General features: G+C 36.6%; 1 protein-coding gene across 1 annotated transcript in view; it reads left to right on the top strand.

Moving 5' to 3' along the window:
- CUNH8orf34 (chromosome unknown C8orf34 homolog) overlaps positions 1–24,970 on the top strand; it is a 399,583-nt gene that overhangs the window by 239,840 nt on the left and 134,773 nt on the right. The window contains 1 exon segment of the mRNA XM_019453229.2: positions 23,970–24,105. Within this exon segment, the coding sequence (XP_019308774.1) occupies positions 23,970–24,105 (136 nt within the window).

Genomic DNA, 24,970 nt, shown 5'->3' on the forward strand with positions numbered 1-24,970 from the left:
GACCACCTTGGAGCTGAGGACAGGGTTGAACTGCCTTAAATTATGGATAGAATTCATTTGGTAAAGAGGATGAAATGATGAGAAGCTGGAGAGGACTGCAGACCTCAGGGAGTTACATGAGCAAAGGCATAGTGCTAAGAAACAGCATTGTATATGAAAGCAAACTAGAAGCAGCTATTCAGGGAAGCTAGATGATAGAAGCAGGAATATAAATTGAGAAGAGAGCAGGGTATTACATCATGCAGGGTCTCCTGTGACACTGAGAAAAGATGAGATATGTTTTGTAGTCAGGGAAGGTCTGGGCATGACGTGAGCAGATGTGCATATTATTTAGATCATGTGGAAGATGTGTGTGTGGAAGACCATCTGAGGGGACAAGGCAAGAAGTAGGGAAAAGAGTTGAAGGCTTTTGCAGCAGTCCAAGTGCTTTAACCCTTAGTGTACCCGTAGTGAGGATAGAGTGGAACAAGTGAGTGTAAGACATACTTGGGAAGTAAAACTAGCAGACCTTGATGGTAAGTTGGAAGATGGAGAGGGGAGTTGAGGGTGGAATAGGAGTCAAGATGGATTCCTAATGTCTGAATTATGAATTCAGGTGCCCATTGACTATATGGGGCTCAGCAAACTGGAAATATGCTTAGGGGTTTTTAGCATGTCTGTGATAATTGCAAGCCATGGGAATTAAAGTGCTCTTCTAGAAGAGAACAGAGCAAAAAGAAGAGAAAACTAAACATGTAACTTGAGGAATCTCAAAATGAAGTCCACAAAGGGAAGAATTAACAGAGCTACAAAGGAAACCAGAAAATGGCATGGTCACAGAAGCCAAGAGTGTGAAGAGTTTGAAGAAAAATCTGGTGACCACTGGTGTCTAACTAAGATGGAGACTGGGTAGGCTCATTGGATTGGGCATCTGGGAAATCATTGGCTCTACTGAGGATAGTAGTAGTGTGGTGATGGCAGCATCCAGATTGCAGTAAACAGAAAAATTAATGGTGAGTAAGTAAATGGAGAAAACTCTCCTGTATAGTCTGAATGACTCTTTCAGGGAAAGTGTTAAGTTCTCTTTATACTATTAATCTCCCTCTTCAGTTTTGGAGGCCTGTGGACCTCAAGGGAGAGGCAGGCTGAATAAGTACCAGTTATGGGCCAATCACCAGTTTCCTGGAAGGTGGAAAGTGAAAAGATCATACAACACAACTAGGGAACTGGAGCTTGATGGAGGTAATGAAGATGTAAAGAAGGTGAACTAAAGAACTGATCAACAGTTACCATACTTTACTAGGAATATATGCCATTTCCCAGCTTCTTCCAAATGCAATTAGGGATAAAGAAGGGCTGAAAGGTTGAGCATGGAAACAAGTGCACTGTGATCTATACATTAATTCCAGAAAAAGTACAAGAACATAGAATTGAAGACCAATTTCAAGCCTGAATTTCCAATGTCTGCATTCAAATATAGTTATGTAATGCTTCATATATATGCGCTATGGGAGTTTTTAATTAACAAAAATAGGCCTCTTAACATAAATTTTTGCAGGATTTGTTAATACAAAATTCAGATATTTCTAAGAGTTCTAGAAGAGTGAATACATAAGAGAGGCAGGTGGACAGGAAGATAGTAATTCATTAAACTAATTACATGAGGCATTGCTTTGAAGAATGTTACTCTTTGTGGCACTAAATGTACCAAGAGTTGGGTGTTTACGCTTGTATGTAAACAGTGGTCATGTTATTTATGTAGTGATTCTCTCTAATGAGACACTACCTAGAAGTTCTCTGATTTATTCCTAGGGAATAATCAAATGTATATTAGTGTTGTAAATCTATATTAAGATCTAAGAAATATATGTGATATTAAGGTATAATGTAATCATATTTGGATTTAGGTCATTAAAAATAACTAGGCAAACTTTGATATATTCTTGCCTTGTTTCACATACTCAGCAAGTCCTCTTAGGTATCTACTAAGCTTTGGGAGATAAGTAGCTATTAATCCAGAGCAATAGGAGGAGGTAGAAAATATTATTGTCCCTTTCTCAATTATTAACTTAATTGAGTTAGTTTAACTTTGACTTATTAACTTAATTTGAGGACACCTGAAAACTGTAAGAAAAAAAGTTAAACATTAACTTAAAAGTACCCAGTGAGGGCATATTACTGTGATGTACATATTATTTATGTGTTCCAATGATGAATAAATAAGAAATTGATTTGAAAAACTTTGGATCAAAGTTTTATGGTTATAGTAAATCTTTAGGTATGTCTTCAAGGGAGTGATTAATACAGAGAGACAGGGAAATAGCATGAGCTAAGATGTGGAAATGGAAACAAATAGCAATGTTTAGGCAGAAATGAGGAAACTGGTGAGCTTTTTACAAGAAAGATAAAACGAGAATATAAAGAAATATCTTGAAACCTTTAGAGCCAATTATAGTTTAAACATAAAGTACTCATAGAAATCAATATACAGCATTATTTTAATTCAGATTGGAAGAAAAGCTGCTAATTAAATATCTTAGTCTTTAAAATTAAATTGAAATATACTCTTTTCCTTCAGTTTTACAAATTTTCATTTTGTAGTGACATGAATTTAAGTCAGTATCAACGAATTTATTGATATCTTCACTTTAGATTGCTATGTTGCTCGGTACCCACTGTTTATAGATTTTGAGTCTGCTAACAATTTTGATTATAGAGTGAACATGAAAATGCATGTTAGTTTAGTCTCTGACTTCAATTGTCCATGTAGTTACAAATAACAAACAGTAAGCAGAAGGCCCAAGAGTAAAAACACCAACAATGAAATCTTGTACTTCAGTGATTCAGAAGAGAAAAGCTTTGCTTTTCACATTAAGTTCAAAACTTGTCAAGGGCGGCTTTGAAAGTGAAATATGCTGGTCGCTTTTACTTTTGAAATGAATATGAAGGATGATGGAATGTTCTCCATAGCTTTAGGGAAGTAGGATCATCATCTGGTACTATTCTCTGCAGTGTCCCCACTTCAAATCGATTTTTATCACTTTTCAAACCAATAACAATGTAAGAACCCTTTATTGACTGCTATCTATGTGCAAGATACTGTTTGCACTTCTCGTGTGTTGAGAACACAAAGAAGTTCTGAGTTAGCCACTGCTTTTCTACATTTTACTTATGGAGGAGATGATGCTCTGAGATGTTTAATCATTTGTATAATTTGCCCCAGATCACACAGCTAGCAGCTAGTAGGAGGTGTAATCAGAATTTAAATATTGGTAAGTCTGGCTCCAGAGCTGATACCGAACCACTACACCATTTCACCTTTCCAGTGTTCTGAAATCCTGTAGAAATTATATCATATCCTAGCTCAGCAAACCTCTTTTGCCTGTCTGATCCTTTCAACCAATATTGCCATTCAAGACCGTTGATAATTAAATATCACTTTACTCATCCAATTGTATTTCACATAAGGACCTCTTATTTATGTATACATTCAACAAACTTTGATTAAATATATGCAAAGAACTATGCATGGCTCTAGAGAAACAAAGGTGAATATCTATGGTTTCTGATTTTCAGGAACTTAAAAATTAGGAGCACCTACAGATAAATCAATGATTATATCTCATTACTTCTGCTAAGTTCTTTCTGTGTGGGTCTGGACTTTTGCTAACATGCTTCTTCCTGTGAGTCTTATAGATCTGTTTGAATTAAGTCAATATCTAGAATAAAATGCCCATGTTTAGAAAATGTCAAATTTCTGGCTACCTCATAAGATGTTGGCTAGCCCACAATTGGCTGACTTTATTTCTAGCACTATTTAATGCTTCATCCAGTTGAATATGTATCAGTGGTTTTGCAATATGCAAAGTATGGCTATGCTCTCATATTGGAACAATTTTAAATATGTATTATATCTTCCAGAAAGTTGTACCTGCAGGCATAACCTATTATAAATGGGACAAAAATCATTGGTTGGATAATTGGCTTTGAACCAGTGGATTTCAGTGAGACTGAAGGAAAGTAAGAATGGTGGATGTTATTGGAATTAAATTTCAAAGTACGATGAGGAGAAAGCTGTAGGAATTCTTGCCCTATGGCCCAAATTTTTCTTGTTAAGAGAAAGATTTTTATGATTGTTTCCATTTTTATGCCTGTTTAAATGCTGTTTTCTTACTTAAACCCCCTACCCCTTCCTATTTACCAATCTAAAAATCAATCTTCAAAGCCTACTGTAATCTAGAATGTCTCAAACTGGTATTGATTTTCTTGAAATAACTGGGAAGGATATTTAAACTCATGTTCTCTTTATTTTTTTAATAAAATAGCAGGAGTGATGATCAAAATTACATTCATGAAGTAAATATCTAAGGCCCTTAATTCCAGGGAAAAGATATTTGCAAATGACATATTGGACAAAGGGCTAGTATCCAAAATCTATAAAGAACTCACCAAACTCCACACCCAAGAAACAAATAATCCAGTGAAGAAATGGGCAGAAGACATGAATAGACACTTTTCTAAAGAAGACGTCCAGATGGCTAACAGACACATAAACAGATGCTCAACGTCACTCCTCATCCGGGAAATACAAATCAAAACCACACTGAGATACCACCTCATGCAGGTCAGAGTGACTAAAATGAACAAATCAGGAGACTATAGATGCTGGAGAGGATGTGAAGAAACAGGAACCCTCTTACACTGTTGGTGGGAATGCAAACTGGTGCAGCCACTCTGGAAGACAGTGTGGAGGTCCCTCAAAAAATTAAAAATAGATCTACCCTATGACCCAGCAATAGAACTGCTAGGAATTTACCCAAGGGATACAGGAGTGCTGATGCTTAGGGGCACTTGTACCCCAATGTTTATAGCAGCACTTTCAACAATAGCCAAATTATGGAAAGAGCCCAAATGTCCATCAACTGATGAAATGGATAAAGAAGATGTGGTTTATATATACAATGGAATACTACTTGGTAATGAGAAAGAATGAAATCTGGCCATTTGTAGCAATGTGGATGGAAATGGAGAGTATTATGCTAAGTGAAATAAGTCAGGCAGAGAAAGACAGATACCATATGTTTTCACTCATATGTGGATCCTGAGAAACTTAACAGAAGTCCGTGGGAGAGGGGAAGGGGGGAAAAAAGTTACAGATAGGCAAGGAGGCAAACCATAAGATACTGTTTAATACTGAGAACAAACTGAGGGCTGATGAGGGATGGGGGAGAGGGGAAAGTGGGTGATGGACATTGAGGAGGGCACCTGTTGGGATGAGCACTGGGTGTTGTATGGAAACCAATTTTACAATAAATTATATTTAATATAAAAAAATAAGGCCCTTAATTCCACTATAAGGATGCAGTTCATGTGTTTGTTAGACTTTTTAAAATCTCTTTTCCATTTCTTTATCTGGATATAGTTCTTCACCTCTACCAAAGGTTGAACATCTGTTACTTCATTTAAAAGGTCAAAATTATATGGATGAAATAAGAAATATAAAATTAAGTTTGCAGCTTGGAGGCTTTCTATCAAGGTGGTGGGAGTTGAATGGATATGGTGGGGAATAGGCAAATGTGTCAGTTCCCAATAACAGATGTATAAGTCAATGAATGAAGAGACAAATTTTAAAAATTAGATAAGGTTTCAAAGCAATATATTAAGTTTCAAACACCATGGGTAATATGTCATTGAAGTTCAATGGAAATAAATCATTACTGTGAACTAGGGTGATGAGAAAAACCACATGGAGGAAGTAACCTTGGAGCTGAACTGGAAGGAGAGGTTGGATTTTTATTGCTAGAGAAAGCATGAGAGGACTTTGCAGATGAGACGAAAATTTGAGTGAGGACATGTAGCCTACAATAAAAAGGACACGTGGGAAACAAGGTTTTCATGAGCAGTAGGGATAATATTTTTTCATTTAACCAATTTTTAAAAATTTTAAATTATTTTTTAATTTTAATTTTTTTTAACATTTTATTTATTTTTGAGACAGGGAGAGACAGAGCATGAAGAGGGGAGGGTCAGAGAGAGGGAGACACAGAATCTGAAACAGGCTCCAGGCTCTGAGCTGTCAGCACAGAGCCCGACGCGGGGCTCGAACTCACGGACCGCGAGATCATGACCTGAGCCGAAGTCGGACGCTTAACTGACTGAGCCACCCAAGCGCCCCTTATTTTTTAATTTTAAATTATGTTTTCCTGCTGCCTTTGACCACCATAAAGCTATCACCTCATGGAAAAAGAGGTACCGCTTAAATGAAAGGTTTTTTTCTTGATTATCTTTCAAAGCTAACTGCTTTGAGGGTAAACAGAATCAGACATCTTAAAGGAAGACCTGGGGAGAGAGAAAGGTATTTTCTAAAGTCTAAAAGGTCTCCCTTTGCGTCTTAAAACAAAGCTCCTCAGAGGTTTAATCATGGATCATATATTCATAGTGAACATGAGAAAGTGCCAAGCTGACAAAGTGAAAGAGGAAAGCTCATACTATCCTGGATAGTAGGAAAAGACATAAAAAGTCCAACTTAGGAAGTCAGAAACAAATGTCCTGGTTCACCTCTCAGGACAGAAATCCCAGTTGTGTAGGGTGTAGAAACATCCAAAAGGATTAAGAATGGGGAGGAAGGTGACAGAGTCTTTTCTCAAAAACCGTAGACTGATGTAAACTCTGAGTGCTCTTGGACTGTTGGTTCCCAGTCTGTGTTTATGTAGCCAGAAGTGTAGAAGAGAAAGGAGTGGAGAGAAGGGGACTTGCAAGATAGGAGTAGGACACTTCCAGTCCTCCCAGCTCCTCTGTGTTAAAGGAGGCCCAGCAGCTCCTACCTGCCCTGTGAGGAACATGGAAGAAAGCTGAGAATTGTGGATGATGAAGGGCGAAGGGACCCCGCAGCAGAGATGTGATGTCCCAGCCTAGGCTGAGTGAAGGAGGAAGCTGGAGGTGGGACTCAGGGGATCCCAGAACGGAAGTGGAGCTGAATCAGTGGTGTGGAGGGATGATGCCCAGGCTCCTGACCATACTGAGAACAAGCCATGCCCAAACACCAGACTGCGTAAGCACAATATTCTCAGAGTCCAGCAAGGAACACAGAGGTGGGCATATGGGTCTGCACAGAGTAGCTGCTTGCTAGCCATTGTCCTGAGGACATACACTCTTCCCTTTGTAACCAGATCCCACCTTATCTGGCAAGGGAGAAAAGTGAAACTTGAAAGAAGGAAAAAAAAGTCCTTTTTGGGAATTTGAACTTAATTTGACTGTATCTAAATTAAAAAGAGACTACACTTATTGAAAAAGAAAGCTTAAGCCAGAGGAGATTAAGATACCTTTAAAAGGCAAATGTAAGGGCTTATTATTATTATTTGTTTAATTTTGTTTTATTTGCCCTCTTATGCAAAAGGATGGATCACTTACAGATAACATATAAAAAATAAAGAATACTACATTTTTTTACCCATCTTAGTTGTAATTAGTTCTGGAACAGTCTGCATGTGTTTTGGAGGCTGTGAATAAACCAAACCTCCTGGAATGGAGTGTTTGTGTTGGGAAATAGTGATCCATAGACTGAGAAATATATAAATATTTGCCTGAATGTGGGAACACCAATACACTGAAGTTAGATCTAGAAATATGTTCAATGTGTTTTATATGAAAAAGTGCTTTCATTTCAAAAGTTCTGAAATATGAAACACAGAAGAAATATTGGATGACTTTTCCTCTGGCTCTGGCTTTATCTAAGCCATGGCAATCATCCATTTGGAGATTCTGAGCTAGGACAGTATGAAATATAATGGGTCATGTGGTGCTTGAGTCCTCCAGCAGTGTGTGTGTGTGTGTGTGTGTGTGTGTGTGTGTGTGTGTATGCGCACACATAGGAGTATGCTTGTGTGTATGGGTGTGTGTGTGTGTGTGTGTGTGTCTGTGTATGTATATATGAGTATGGGTGTGTATGTCTGTATGAGTATGAGTATATATGTGTGTCTGTATGCATGTATATGTGTGTATGTCTGTCTATCTGTGTGTATATGTGTGCACCTTCTATGAAAAGCTGCTACAAGCTGACTCCATTTTTTTTGCCAGAATGTATTCATGAAAACCACATATTGGATCTGAGACTCATAAAGTAGATCATATTTTTCCTACCCAAATGATGTTATAATTTTGGTTTAAATTTAAGATACAGTATCAAATCATAGCTATAATCAACACTGCAACTACAAAGGGAAAATTCAGTTACTACAAAACTTTATAATTTAAAATAACAAAATTACATCATGTTATTTTATTAACTATGGGTGAAAGTATTATATTAAATAATTTTGGGTGGAACACCAATATACTATAAACTGTATATAAAGATACTTTATATACAACCTAGCTCTGTATATGATAAATTTGGCCAAATGTTAAATTATGATAACTATTCATCTTTAATTCATAATTTTGTTTGCCATTTTGAAACTGGGAAAACACTTTAAGGAATTATTTGAATGACTAGGTCTCTTAAAATAAGGTGGTTTGAAATTTTAACTGTTTTGTCTTTTATATACTTTGATAAGTTCAACTAATCTTCAAGTCAGGCTATTTAATGTAAAACTACCCACTAAAGTAATTCTTTCAGACTTCATTAAGAATTTTATTCTAAATAATTTGGAGAAAAGAAAAATAGCTTGAATGTAGTATTTGTTATCTATGGCTTTGCAACAGATTACCATATACTTAAACATCTTAAAAAAATACACATTTATTATCTCACAATTTCTTTGGGTCAGGTATGTAGGCACAGCTCAGTTATGTCTTCCACTTTAGGATTTCTTACAAGGTTGCAATCAAGATGTCAATCAGGACTCCTGGAGTGTCTTCTGATGCTCAGTTGGGGAACGATCTCCCTTCAAGCTCAAAGCATTGTTGGTAGAATTCAGGTCCTTAAGGGTTATTGGACTGAGGTCCTCAGTTCCTACCTGGATGTTGGCAGAAGCCACCCTGTGTTCCTTGTCATGTGGGCCTCCAAAACATGGCAACTTGTTTTGTCAAAGTGTGCAAGCCAAAAACAAACAAACAAACAAACAAAACAATAGAAAACATGTGCTAGCAAGATTAAAGTCACATTTTTAAAAAACCTAATCACACAAGCAACTTGGCTTCATTCTGCTATTTAGAAGATAAGTTGCTATGCTCAACCACACTTTCATGGGAGAGGATTATACAAGGGCATAAATACTGGAAAGCAGGAATTATGGATCATCTTAGAGTCATCGTGACACAGATGTGTTCAGCATATTAATCTTTATGTAACTCCTCTTGTTTTCTTTCTCATGTATAGTGCTGTTGAAGGGCAAAGAAATCAGTGTTGTGAGTCTAGAAGGGGCCAGAACATATGTGCTTTTTGCATTATTCATATGGCAGACTTGTAGGGTGATGAATGGTGCAGCTATAAGCTTGGGACTTTCATTATACTAAAAGACCTTGTAGTAAATGGTCATGGCAGAAACTTGTTTTATAAGAACAAATCTCAAGGTGAAATCTTTGTTTTATTCATCATGGCGTTGAGTGGGGATGCAAACTGAGAGTGAGTTCAGTTGTACACCAGAAGGACTGTGGATGAGGCTGTAGTTAAGAAAGGAGGGAAAATAAAAAAAGATGGGATGCAAAATATGAAAGAGCCTCTGGGAACAAAAATTGGTAAAAGCCCCAAGATGTTTAAAGACGGTTTAGGGGAAGTTTTGCTGTTCAAAGTTCAATTTAGTCAAAATAAGTAGTCAAGAGACTATCTCTTCCATAGTCCTATGAAATTTTCAGGGAAAATATGCATTAGATAGATATCATTTGGAGTGAGGGTGTATGGTGAATATGTTGTTGGTTTCATTGGCGTTAAGGTAAAAGCAGAGTAGCACCAGCAGACTAAGCCATCTTTGTGTAACAGAGTTAATCAGTAATGTGGTATGAATAGAGTATTGTGCTATGGTTGGGAAAACATCACCTTAGTGTTCTGTTCAAATCCAGGCTGCACAACATATTAATCGTGTGACCTGATCAAACTAGAGTCTAACTCAAATGTCAGAATCCATAGATTAAACTTATTTGGCCAAACACTATTGTTTGGCCTATACTTTAAACTCCCAAAACTGCTTAATCTCCTGCCAATAGTCTGTTTTTTTATACCTATCCATTTTATTCATGTAAGGTACCTGCCTGTAATGCAGGTAAATGGGGAATAAAACAAACCTTAGAGCAGGGGTTCTCAACCTCAGCACTATAGACATTTAGGATGTTATTAACATTCTTTGTTTTAAGAGGCTGGCCTCTACCCACTAGATCCCAGTAATATCCACCACCCCCTTCCCTCACCTATGACAACAACAACAACAACAAAATGTCTCCAGACATTGTCTTATGTCTCCTTGTGGTGGAGGGGGAAGAATAAATTACCCATGGTTGAGACCATTATGTTGGAGGGTTGTTATGTGGGGCAAAATAAGGTGTAACATCTGAAAGCACCTACAAGAGTGATTAAAACATAACAGACACTGAACAAATGATAGTTTTCCTCTAAATGTTTGACATTGGAGAGTGTATTATATATGGAGTCAATGTGATACAAGTATACTGAAACATGGAAGGCAAATAATACTGTTAATAACTTATATGAGCACTAATTTGAGAAATCATTTGTTGTAGGTGTTTATGTGTATATATAAAAGCTGATCCTCACCTCTGAAGTCAAACCAATCAATTTCAATTGCTGTCTCTTCCAATTAATACTATATGCCTTGGGGAAATGCTTCACATTTTCTGAGGGACCTTATCTACAATATACCTTGTCAATGAAATGGAATAACAATGGCATGTATATCATGGTGTTGGGATGATTCATCCACTCATTCACTCAAAATATATGCATAGAACATCAATTATGTTCCAGGGACTGTATAGGAAATGTAAGACACTCTCTACCCTCCTGGAAATTTATTAGTGGAGAATCAAATGATGAACCGATAAGCATAAAAAGTAATTACAGAATGTCACAAATGTTCTGGGGATAAAGAAAGATAAAAAGGATAAATATGATAAATGATGCTCTCTTAGATAGAATAGTAAAGGAAATCCCCTCCTGGAGGTCAATATTTGAGCAGAGATTTGAATGAAGGGAGAGAAGCCCTGTATGGTCATGTCTGGGGAAAGGGCACCCTAGGTAGGGAGCACAGTAAGTGCAGAGACCTGAAAACATTGACATTATTGGATTGTTCGAGGCACAGAAAGAGGCTAAGGATGCTTCAGAAGGAGTATGTTGTATAGCCATTTTGTACATTTTTTGATTTTTATATTTTTTTCTTATCTTTAAATATCCATTTTTAGTAAACTCAAAATGTTTCTATAATTAGGGTGTGAGATGGGTTCTTAGGTGATATCATGCTGTATGACATGTTATTAAAGAATAGTTCCATAGAGGCCACTATCCAAGAAAACAGAACAGAGTTGAAAATGGTCTTGTAAAATTTCATTTGGGGTTGCAGTGTTTTGTGGCTTGAAGTGTAAAGGATGAGAACAGCATGTGAATTCCAAGAAAGCAACATGGAATGGAAAGAGAACATACAGTGTGTCAGACAGGATGGCAACGTCTTGTGGCATGTGGCTCCCATCTCAGTGATGGGAAAGGTATGTCCTGTGCTTGCTTCTTGCCTGTGGCACACCACAAGGGAGAATGAGTTGGCAACCACAGCCAAAATACATCAGTAACAATTTTAGTATATGGCCAGCCATGGTCTTCTTTTTTTATTTTCCAAAAATTTGATTCTTTTAAAATGTATTCCAAAGGGCTGAGCAGAAAACAGAAATAAAGGGAGTTTGGAGGGAATAGGAAGAGGGGTAGCTATGATACTTAATGCTATTTTTGAATTAGCCATATTGGATTTAGAATTCCAACAAATGTGACAAGCATAATGAAATACGTTTTTGTCTAACTTTTAAAAAACTTTTTAAATGTGCGTGTAGTGGGTTAAAATTTGCCTGAGAATATCACATGATGAGATGAAAATCTCAATATCAATAGCACAAAGTTGAGAGAAGGAGTAAAGCAAAGTACAAAGGAATTAAAATGGAGGACTATTGGAGCAAAAGAAGTCTACAATGTCTAGTATCTAGTAAGAAGAATACTATCAAAGCTGAAGACTTAAGCAAAAATAAGGATGGAATACAAGAAAAGAAAGAGGAAAGAAGGGTAGTGATGGAAGATGTCAACCACCAAAGACATATTACACTTGAAACCCAAGAAAAAAGTAAACTAACAATAAATCCTGAGTTTAATCACAAATATCACATTAATTTACCTTCCTGTATTTGCATCATGTATATAAAATAAACTGACTTCAGGTAGAGTCAATTCTACTAAAGATAAGTTTAGAGAATAGATACAGAAAATTTAACTGCTGGTCTTGGGACTGTAGCAATTAGTGTATAAATTTATCATATTCTCTCCAAAAGGCTTATTTTGAGTTAACAAATTATGTAATCTCCATGCAGAAACACTCTTCAAAGTGATCCCAACTAATACTTGTGGTCTGGCAAAAATCAAAATATCATCAAATATGGTGCAGGCTATACATGTTAGGTTGATGGTCAATGTTCACTAGCAATCAACAAATTAATACCTTATTTGTTTAACCTAGAGCTGTAGGAATGTAAAAATTATTTTAAATAGGGTTAACAGTTTAAAAACAAAAAGAATAGATGTATATATGTTGTATCACCCGTAGAGGCTGAAACAACGTTTGCCTAATGGTGGCTCATCAGTCCGTAACTAAACCATTGGGATGAGAAATGAAAAGGCAAGATTTTGCAGTGATTTTTATATTTGAAAAAACTACACCTTTTTACTCATCACCTTATGAAAATTAATCATGTACTAAATTCCAGTCTTTTAGATTAATCAACCTTTCTCTGTGACTACCTGGATGCCATTATTTGCCATGCTCGACTCTGCACTCTAAACACTTTGCCCGGTTTGCCTCACTTAATGTTTTCCAGTTTTATTCCTCTACTTCTGAGCTCTTTTTTGATCTCCCTTCTCGAGCTTCCCCCTACTATCCCTCAAATCCAGTCCCTGATGCTGCCCTTCAGATACGGTCCCTCGTTCTGTGTTATCCACAATGTGTCATCACAGCAATTCAGAAGGTGACAAAAGTTTCAGGAAAAAGTAAAAAAAAATTTTTTTTTGTTTATACAATATAATCTCTTAAATATGTGGTGGGTGAAAATTAAGAAAAATAGATACGCTCTGATGCAGAAACCAGTCTTTGCGAGTAGTGTCTGGATTTGAATTTGCTAGAAGCAGTAGTATTTTCTTGCAGACTGGAAAGAGAAAACCATTCCCAGATGTCTTAATTTTTCTGACTAACAGTAAAGCCTTCACAATTTACATCATGATTGGTTCAATTAGCACAAGACTTGTGATTCATTTGCAATCTAAGTGAACAAATTCTAGCCTATAAATTTTTACAAATGTTTGTGGTCATGATGTGTTTGGCTCTTGAAGGTCAAAGAAATTAAACAGGAACTGGTAGCTAACAAAGATATCTCAGGAAGTTTCTCGCTCCTTTCATTTAATAGTAGAAGATACAGAATACATGTAAACTTAAATTTCTGTAAACAGTTTCCCTAACTTACTGGTCTAATCACTTTCTTTGTTTATTGATCTCATGTGGTCAAGGAAAGTAAATACTCTGTAAACTGCTCTTTCATGTTACTAAAGAGGGAAACCAGCACAGCATTTAAATTCCACAAGACATTTTTTCCCCGATGCAATTCTAACTTAAAATTAAAAAAAAAAAATTTTTTTTAATGATTATTTTTGAGAGAGCTAGTGAGTGAGCAGGGAGGGCCAAAGAGAGAGGAGGACATAGGATCTGAAGTGGACTCTGCTGACAGCAAAGAGCCCAAGGTGGGGCTCGAACTCCTGAACCTTGAGATCATGACCTGAGCTGAAGTCAGATCCTTAACCAACTGAACCACCCAGGCACCCCTAACTGAAATTTTTTTTTAACTAAGGTCATTCAAAAAAATTATAGCCTATAATTTCTGATATCAATCACTTTGTTCTTAACTATTTACAAATTTGGTTAAGTTGTGCTCTTCTGATATATGGACAAAGAATGCTGAACTCCTATTTCAGGCATGACTGAAATGTGGGAGGATTTTTTACCACAATACCTGAGATTCGTTGTCTCGCCACTTCGAAGAATGAAGAGGTGGACACAAAATGAGCGGCAGGCAAAAGTTTATTAGAATATAAGATTAGGAAGGAAGAATAGTAGGAAAGCTCTCTTTACAGAGAGGAGACATTCAAAAGTGAATGCTTGCCAACAATAGGCAAAGGTGCTTGTTTTTTAAGGTTCTGGTTGCCCCACCCCTTCCCTTCTCCCCAGTTCCTTCTCAGGTTTTATCCTGATTGGCTGGATAACTCTAGGTGCTCTGTTGTCCACTCCTGATCGACTCATTTCCGTTGTATGAGGGGTGGTCTATGGCCATACCAGTTCCTTGTGGGTCATAGGTTTTATGGTCTACTTATTTTTGGTCAGGTCTTTCATCAAATTGCTGAAGGAAACTTGAGGGAGAGTCGCCTGAGGGGGTTTGCTGTGGTCAGACACCCCCAGCATTGTTCCAAAATATGTCTTTCCCCACCAAGGATGTCAGGTCCTAATCCTTTCCCTCTCTGCCTATTTTATCCTTTTTTAATTTTTTTTCCTATCATAGAAACAGAGAATCAATAGAATCATGGCCTTAACATTTTCCCTCCACCTTTTAACCAGAATTTATCCCAGCAAAGTGAATTATGTTTTGCTCTCCATTGTTTCTTTCCCCCTTATAAGGAAATATAGCTGTCTTGCATAAGAAAAAAGTTTTCATAAATATTTTACTTAAACTTGTCTAATTTCTTATATATTTTCTTAACATTTGTTTTATTTTTAATAATTCACTCAGAATATATAACATCTGCTTAAAATATTTGACCAAATCAGCACTATCAACGTAAATCAACAAACCAATTGCAATGCCATATAATTCTTGGGTAACCCTTCGCTGAATCACTGTGAAGGGACTTATGTTTGGAAAGCTTTTAATTTTTGTTATAAAGTTCCTAGAAACAGATGTGAAAATTCGCTCAGATCCCACATTGTCTAGTTCAAGCAGCTGTAAATTATTTCATGGATTACACTTGAACGAAATGAAAGTCCTGAGATTATTTCATCTAGGCAGCTGTTATTTCCTTAAATTAAATCAAAACAATTCTTTGCTTGATTAATTCTTGGTTATTTAGATTGTATAAAGATAAAGTGCTCAAAGTCTTTAGTCATAAATTAGTTCATTTTTCTCACTAGTGTCCCTGTGAGTCAAAGGATGCATCACTATTTTATAGGCTACCTTTAAAAATATGTTACTGCTTCATGCTTCCCCCTGTGGGAAAAAAAAATTTTTTTACTCTCTTCTTTTAAATATAATATGAATATAATGTATCATGTCACTTATAGAGAAAGTTAACATAAGAAGTGTCACTGCTTAGTTTTAACTGCGGGGCTGATAATTTTATCAGTTTTTCTCAGCCATATGGTCTGTAACTTCACTCCACCCCCACTTCCAGCCCTAGACTTGTCCCTCTGTCTATCAAACATCCCTATGGATATCCTGAAGACAGATCCATCTCAGCACGTGCCAAACCAAAGACATTATCTCTTCCTATATTCCCCAAAAATGTAATGTGGAGAAACCTGCCAGGATTTCACATTCAATCGTTCACTAAACCTACAGAGTCTTCCTCGGAAATTACCTCCTAACACATTTCTCTTTTTATTGTGCCTTCCTTACTCCAGGCTGCCAGAAGCTTATATATGCACTACTGATATAGACTCCTTCCTCCCTCATCTCCTCGCTTCCAGTTTTTACTTTTCCAAATGGCTGTAGGCATGTGTAACACAAATGTATGTTGTCTGTTTGTGTATATGTGTGTGTGTGTGTGTGTGTGTGTGTATTCAGGTATATATATATATATTTTCAGGTAGTGAGTGATAAGGGCTAAGGGGAAAAAAATAAAGCCAGATAGCAGGATAGCAAGTAATGAAAGTAAATAATCTTTTGAATAGAGTCAATGAAAATGATTATATTGTTCTCAGGAATATTCTCACATGTATTTCATGACTATATTCTTATTTGCATCAATTCAAGGCATATTAAGTTACTCTAAAGCTATAGGATATAGCATAGTTTAGTTTATTTAAAAATATAATTTTAATTAATATATTCATGAAATATATGTCCTAGAACAGCACTGTCCAATAGAAATACAATATGAGCCACAAATTGGAGCAACTTATGTAATTTTGAAGTTTCCAGTAATTACATTAAAAAAGGAAAAAGAAATAGGTAAAATTAATTGTAATAATAAAGTTTATTTAGGGATGCCTAGGTGGCTCAGTCTGTTAAGTGTCTGACTCTTGATCTCAGCTCAGGTCTTGATCTCAGGTTTGTGAGTTCAAGCCCCACATTGGGCTCCATGCTAGGCATGGAGCCTACTTAAAAAGAAAATAATAATAAAGTTCATTTAATGCAGCATATCCAAACTGTTATTATTTCAACACATAGTCACTATAAAAGTTATAAATTAGATATTTTGTATTATGTTCTTCCTAAGTCTTCTAAATCCTGTGTTTACTCATAACGGCATATCACAATTCAAACTAGCCATTCTGAGTGTTCTGTAGCAACATGTGGCTAGTCACTATTAAATTAGATGGTATAGTTCTATAATAAATTGATTATATTAACTATATCAAATATATTCTTGATATTTAGTTGAATGTACAATTGTATGTTCTTATGTAAGAACTTATTAATGAGAAATGCATTTATAGTGATGAGTAATATATTTATGAGCTCATTTACTAAATGTAATTGAATATATTCATTTCAATGAAGAATATTTTATTGAGATAATATCTCTATATTATAGAGATCATAGCATTGTCTGTGTTCAAAAAGAAAATTTCTAAACATTGTATATAACTCTAGAAAATTGGTTTTTTTAATAAATACACTTACAGTTATCTTTTTAAGACACAGATTTGATAATTTTATCTCCCTTCATTATCTGAGACTAGGCTCTTTTGCAGTATTATATCCTGATATCCCTATACATCTCAGGTTATAGTCGAATAGCTGCATAAAATCCCCCCAAATACTATATACTTTCAAGTCTATGTGCATTTTCATGTTCTTCCATCCCTCCAAAAAGTCAGTTCCTACCTGGTCTGGCTTATATACTTTTACTCACTTCTTACTTAATGTATTCAGCTTTCCTAAATTTTATAATTTTTTTTATGTTTATTTTTGAGGGAGAGAGACAGAGCATGAGCAGGGAGGGACAAAGAGAGAGGGAGACACAGAGTCTGAAGCAGGCTCCAGGCTCTGAGCCATCAGCACAGTGCCTGATGTGAGGCTTGACACGAGGCTCTAACCCATGAACCATGAGATCATGACTTGAGCCAAAGCTGGATGCTTAAACACACTAGGCCACCCAGGCACCCCAGTGTATTCATCATTCTAATAATTACTTTATCATTTAGATTTCAGTTAGAAACTGAAAATATTCTACCTCATTAAAATAGAATAGTGCCAAGCATTAATAGATAATATCTGGCAGGTTTTGTTGTTGTTGTTGTTGTTGTTGTTGTTGTTGTTGTTTTTAAAAAGCCTCGGTTTGTTGCTTTCTTATTTGTTTTCCATAACATTTAAAACATTTATATCTGTTTTGTCTCTGGGATAAGACTAATTACATCGTATTATAGTTACCTACCTTCTTAAGTAGACACTAATATCCACTAGACAGTTAGACTTCAAAGTATCAAAAAAGAGCAAGAATATTTTTAAAAATTCCCACCAGATTATTTTTACATAATCTTACTCTACCACTATTATCTTAAGAATTTTGAGATTCTCTGGTGAAAATGTATTTCAGATTGCTTTACAGAAAATTTTAGTTGGTTAGAGTCTTTCCTTAATAGACTGAATTTGTATCTACTTACTACCAAAGATGATATATGGTACATCTACCTATCTACCATAGTTACAGCACTTGGCTGCATACTGTGGAGGAATATCTTGGAGAACATTTTATTTAGAAAAAAAAGCCCAAAAAAGGGAAGAGAAGAAGGGAGGAAGGAAGGAAGGAAGGAAGGAAGGAAGGAAGGAAGGAAGGAAGGAAAAAAAGAGAAGGAGAGAGGAAAGGAGTAGTGAGGGAGGGAGAGAGGAAGGAGGGAAGGAAGAAAAGGAAACACTGATACCATCGATGTTCACAGAACCTAAGTTTTCTATCTTTAGAAGTTCTCAACATTTCTTGCCTTGACTTATCCAATACTGAAAATGCCTTGGACAGGATCTTACTCAAATTCTTTAATTTGTTTTTCTCCTTCTCTTTCAATTTGTGTAAACTTTCCAAATTTTCAAAGTTTAGGCATTTCTGTTTTTTTCTTTGATGATTTAATCCTAGACACCTGCTCCCTGTAATAAGGCTGTTAAGGAAATGGAATTCTGGATACCTAGATTTGTATTTTTTTTCCTTTGCAAACTAAACATAGATTATTACTAGCCTTCCATGACTAAACAGGATGCAGGATTCTTTATAGTCGCATCACCCTTTAGAGCTTTGGTAAGTACTCTATAGTTTTTAGGAGCTTATTGATCGTCTTTGGCAGAACTAGTATTGGTAAGGAATAAAAGGATCAGTGTTTCTCAGAGTAAGCCTTCTCCCAAGACTTTAAGAGCCAACTGCACTACATCATCACAGCTGCATTGGACAGTCCACAGCCAATGCAGCTGGCTGAGATAGTCTTAGCTTGCAGCACCCCGAAGGCTCCAACGAACTAACAAGTGAATTCCAGCAGGCTTCTCACTCTAGGGTTCTCTTTTTCTGCCTCTGTGTGATAGTTATTCTGAGCTAGAAAGAAAAAAAAAAAAAAGGTCATACTCAGATGGGGATGGGGTGCCTAGGCTAACTTCAAAACACCTTGTGAAATACATTTCTTGAATTTGCAAGTAGAAAGAGAATTCTGGCATGGAGATTCTACTGTTTGTCGGGGGAGGGGGATGAGGTGGAGAGAAGGCTTGAGCTATGCTGTGATTGGAAGCTGTTGGCATGAGGAACCTGGAAGCAAGCTAACTAGAAGCAGATGGCCTTTGCACTTGGTTTGGGTAGCACATTTGACCTTCTCTGGTTGGTTCTGAGTTGGAAATGGGCACAAAAGGAGGGAAGCCGGCCTTTATTAACCAAGTCCTGAATGTTTGGGGCTAATTTCTGCTAAGGCTTCACAGGGTTGTTCCAACAGAGGTGTGGGAAGTGTTCTAATGTCCTAGATGATCTTTCCTCCCTCTGTTTGTATGTTCAATCTCTAAGTCCCCTCCTTTAGTCATACTGTCCATGCAAAAAGTTGGCCAGAAGATGACTAGAGATCCAGATCTTCACTGCTTGATGATTGTTCACTTGTCTCCATAATCGGTTGCATCCCAAGGGCTTCTTAATCTTTTTGAAGTTGTGTCCTCATGGTGACCATCTGATAAGAAAGTGGCTGTGTAGAAGCATTTGAAACTTGCATTAAGTATTAAGATGGTATAATTAAATGGGCTGGTATCATGACCCCTGTGACATAAACAAGAATAATTAAAAGTTCATTTGAGATACTTCAAAAACAACAGCCTGAATGTCCGAACAAGGCCAAGAGAATAATTCTCTAGGTCATAAAGATCAATCTTAGAGAACCAAAAAGCTTTTTTTCCTTAAAATGATAGGTAGCTTTTTCTAACTTATCTGTTCCATTGAGCCAAGTACAGCACGAAATGTTAGCAATGAATGGCAGAGATACTGTCATGACTAGTGAGCAGGAAATCTAAATTGTCTATTATTACCCTTGCCAAGGAATTGAGACTGATCTATAATCCATCTAGGTTATGAGTGGTATAATTTTATAACTTATGCCAGAGTTAAAATGACAGGTCTTACAGTCTTTTGTTTGTATGGTTTTTACTATTGGAAACACTGCTTTGCTTATTTGTAGGAGTACTGAATTGGTAACACCTCCAGGTAATGTGTCTGAATAATCAAGGGTAGCCTCATTTTGGAGCTTATATCTCAATTGTAATTTTCAGATTTGATGATTTATAGAATTAGAGTGTCTATGGACAGATAAAGTTTGTAATACTATTCTTAAAGTGTGTGAGATAGTAGTATAAGGCAAGCAAGGCTAGCTATCCTGGCTGCAAAGGAAGTAGTATCTGTTAGGAACACATGGATATCCAGGAAAAAAGAAACTGTTCATGACTTGAGGTTGGAATCCAGACCTTCTATTAGCTGGATTACATATTTGCATTTCTATTGGTCCTGGTGGCGAATAATTGGCCCATCATCTTAGGAAGGTCCCTCTCTTTTTCTGTGAGAAAAGGATACTAGCGGAGTCACAAATGGATCTATTTAAGGTCATCTGTCCCCGTAGGTGCAAGTGAAGACACCATTGGTTATAATTCCCTTTGATCTCATTTCCCCTAGATTGGAATTTGCCCTAGATTTTCATCATTAGGGTCTAGTGAGAAATAGTGTATCTAGCAACCAGTGAGCTTAAAGGCTACTGTTTAGGATAATCAAAGATTGGTGTTACAATAATTATACTTTGATCTAAGTTTAGTAAAAGGAGAATAAAAGAAAAAGGGTCATTATGGATAGGCAACATCCAGGGTCTCTAGAAAATGAGAAATGATTATAAGTAAGCAGATAAAAAACAAAATAGGAATTAGGCAGAGGTTCTTATCCAGAATCTTGTACAGAAACTGTCCACTATCTGGATTATTCTAAAAATTGGGTCTTGGATCATCTTCTACTATGAAGATCAACTGCTTCTAGAGAATCTCTGAGAATCTTCAGTTGAGGTCCCCTACTAGGTCAGGCTTCCACTTTTGTTGATTCTGGATTACTTCTTTAGTTGTGAAATGTGAATCCAAGTATTTACTCCAGAGAGTTTTACTTCTGTATCTGTTGTTAACAGTATCTTATAGAATCCCTTCCAATTAGGTTGAAGAGCAGTTTTTCCCTGATACATCTTCTGATAGATAAAGCCTCATAGTTGAAAATCATGAAGAGGCTATTTAAGAAGACTGTTTGAATGCACCCTTAACCTGTAATATTTTGTGGTGTCTGTGTGCATGAGGATAGTATCATACGTAAAATCTTTAAACACATGGGCCTTCCAGTTACCAGTTCATAGGGAAGCAAACAATATGTCCCTGACGGAGCAGACCGTACTGCATCAAGGGTGGGTAGGAGTACCCTTGACCAAAAGAGGTCAAGGGTTTCTGAAAGTTTTGTTAGTTTTATTTCAAGGGTATCATTATTCTTTCTACCTTTTCAGAAGTATATAGATGGTAAGAGCAACATGGTTTCTGAGTAAGGGGTAATACCTTACAGAGTTCTTTTATCGTATTTCTTGTGAAAAGTGTGCCTGGGTCACTTGATAAAAATTTATATTCCCAAGGCTGGAAACACAAAGTTGAGCACATTTTTAGCAACTGTAAAGATCATAGCTTTTTGACAAAACAATGTTTCGACCCATCCTGAAATTATACAGGCATACAATAGCTAAATCATATTGAAATCTCATAGAAAGTGAAAGCTATTTAAAATCCATCAGAAGGGCCCTGGAAGCTTTAGTTTCTGGCCATGACTCACATTTACAGCTTTTCTAGAATTATGCTGGTGATAAGTCCACATGACTTAAATATTACTTCAGCTATCTTTTTAAAGTTAGCCCAGCCATGTTAATTTAAGATAATAACCAATTTATCTGTCCCATGATGAGTAGTTTCATGGAGAAATTTAGCTAATATCCATTTGAAACCACCTAGTGCCACCAAGCAGCTGTCTTGAGGACACCAGAGATTATCTAGTGAAGCTAGAACCACATTTTTCCCTTTTATTTTTTTCAAAATGAAGGGCTAAATGTTGACATTTTACAATGGTCTCTTTGAATTCCTTTAAGGATTTATCCTTTGAGTTTAATAGTGTCAAAATCTTTGTTAAGGCCACTTGTTTGGCAAAATGATCTGCTAGAGATTATTTCCTTTAGCTCCCATATTATTTCTGTTTTCATGAACTCCAACTTTTATAATTGTTACCTCTTTTTGAAGAAGGAATGTGTGTAAACATCTTGTCCATTTTTGATGGGAGTTCCAACAGAGTTGACCCCTTTGTTTTCAAAGCATCCCAAATTCGTATATTCATGTATATATATACTCTGTGGTCTTTGTCTAGTTGACAAGCTCAAGTAAGTGCAATAATTCTGCCATCTGGGCTGATTTTACTTCGCGTAGAGGATTGTATTCCAAAGGCAAGCTTAAATTGGTAAGACATTTTCTACTCCAGTTTGAAGTTTTGAGGTATGATCTATCAACAAATAATATTAGGCCAGACTTTTCAATGGGAGTCCTCAAAAAGACTGAATGGAATATAGTAAGTTCCCTGATCTAAGAAAATTGTGAAGTTCTCTTCTTCTGGTAGGGGCAGGAGAGGGCAGATCAGTCATGTCTCAGTGGTGAACAATACTGTGAGGAAGAGACACGAACAAAATCTCATGGAGGCTAATTAGCTATAGCTGAAAGGTGCTGTGTTTTCAGACAGTAGTAATGTCTGTGTTGTATGAGGAACCATAAGATCAAGAGAGAAGTCTATATAACTACTTCAGCAAAAGCACCAAATTTTGAAGTGGTGGTTATTGCTCTAAAACAAGGGGAATACGCCTTTTCAACCAGGTCAAAGTGATGAGTTTTCGTGACTCCCATGAAATTGAGTTAAAACTGTGGGCTTGCCAAATTGCTCATGTGCAAGTAGATGAAAAAATGTTAGTTGGGATTGCCTGAGGAAGGAGACAAATAGACTCCTGTGACAAGCATTCTTCAGATAATGGAAAGCCTGTTTATGACTTAAACTGAAAGTTGTCACAATCTCAGGAAAATTTGACACTTGTTTACAATATCCATTTAAACCCAAAATACTCTTGATTGTTTTGGGAGGGGTGTCAGATGTTCAGATAGTCCTATAGCCTTATCAGGAGAGAGTGATTTGCCTACTTATATAGGTTATAACCTCAAATGATGGATTATGTTTTGGCAAAATTATAATTTATCTTTTGAAACTTTATGTCCGTCTTTTGCTAAGACTGAGAACAAATAAATAGAATCCTTTTTACAGGAGTCCTTGTGCTATGAATAAAGCAGGGGATCATGTACATATTCCATCAAGACTGAATTACCAGGGAAACTTAGATCTTTTAGTCTTGATTGAGAACCTGGGAAAAGTAGGCACGGGCTTTGGTGAACCTTGGGCATGACTATTCAGGTATATTGTCCTCCCCATGTGAAAACAAAAAGGAAAGGTTAAGAGTGAAAACAGAGAAGCCTTCAGACATGCTCTTATTGGAAGCTGTTGGATAGGAAAGTTGTGAAGGCAAGTTAATTAGAAGCAAATGAACTTATATAATTAATTTGGAAGACATATAGTCTTGTCTTTGGTTGGCTCTGAGTTGGAAGCAAAGGCAATAATTGAGAAACTGGCAGTCATTGACTGAGTCCTGACCATGTGAGGCTAATTGCTATAGAGATTTTAGGTTGGTTTCTTTGACCAGTTACAGAAAGGTGATAGACCCATGTTCTGTAGGCATAGATGGTCTGCCCACTGTCCAAAACAGACTCAGTCTCTTACCATTTTTCTTCTGTAAATCTTCTCATGTAATTTGTCTCCAACGACATCTAGAAATGATTTGAAAAATAATTGAAGCATGAGGTAATATTTTTGTAAAGTGGAAATATAATGTTTTGCTTAACTATTGGCAGATACCTGAAAATATGGACTTTTCTTATTAATTCCATTAGGGCTAATTTTTTCTCTGCAATTGCTTATGTTGTTACAGAGGATCTCGATGATTTAAGAATGGAGGGAGTAACTACCCTTGTACCTTCTGGGAGCAAATTTAACCAAGGTCGTGCTACTCACCCTGCCGAACCTCAGGCCAAGGTCACGTTGAACATCTGTTCAAGGTGTGCCAGGTAAAACAAATAATAGGTATGGTATATAAAAATATGATCTTAATTTTTAAAATCTAAGATTTTGATGCAAAGGGTGTACTCCTCTATGTTAAGAAAATCATTTACTTCAAATTACCTTTTGTGCTAACATTGGCAAGGGAGTCAGTCGAGCAGTGTATCCTTGTGTTCAATGCCACTCAGACCAACAATGAATCAAAGAGTTTAGCTTGCCCTCACTTCACAGTTTGAGAAATTTTAACTCTTTCTGCCTTCTGAATTTCATTTGCTGCCTTCCCTTCTGTTCCCTTTCAAAGGCAGACTCTAAGGGCTTTAAGGGTTCAAAGCCACTTTTAAAGCACCCGCGTAAAAACGAGTTTGCCCAGGTATCCTTTAAGATCTGATATTATTGGCCTCTTAACCTGCTCCTCATCTTGTTCACCTCCTGGAAAGAATTTAATCAGCTTGACACTTTTCAGTTTTGGCAGCTGGAAGCAATCTTTGCATAGACTGTATGTGGCCAAAGAAGTAGCTTAAGTTACTGCCAAGTCAGCTCCCAGTGCTGGTCTAGCAGAAACTCACCAAATAGCTAGAATTCATTCTTTTGTAGGAACTAAATCTCATTTGCAAAGAGGCTTTTAAGCCTGTTTAAATGATAAAACAAGCCTTCTAACCCTTATGTAAATGGTGCAGATTAGCAAGAACAATGCACTGGCGGGCCAGTCTTATCTCCTTTTCTTTATGTCTAGCTGTTCTATTGTACTGTTTGAGAGGGGATTAGCTGCTGGGAAATGGGGGGCGGGGAGTGTAGGAAAATCAAATCAGATTTTTGTAGTTTTTCCTCCTTCCTTTTACCCTTTTGAAATTTTTATTTTAATTGTCACAGGCT

The sequence above is a fragment of the Panthera pardus genome, unplaced genomic scaffold (assembly GCF_024362965.1).
Source record: "Panthera pardus isolate Hobbes unplaced genomic scaffold, ASM2436296v1 HiC_scaffold_7, whole genome shotgun sequence".
In the NCBI taxonomy this organism is placed as follows: Eukaryota; Metazoa; Chordata; class Mammalia; order Carnivora; family Felidae; genus Panthera; species Panthera pardus.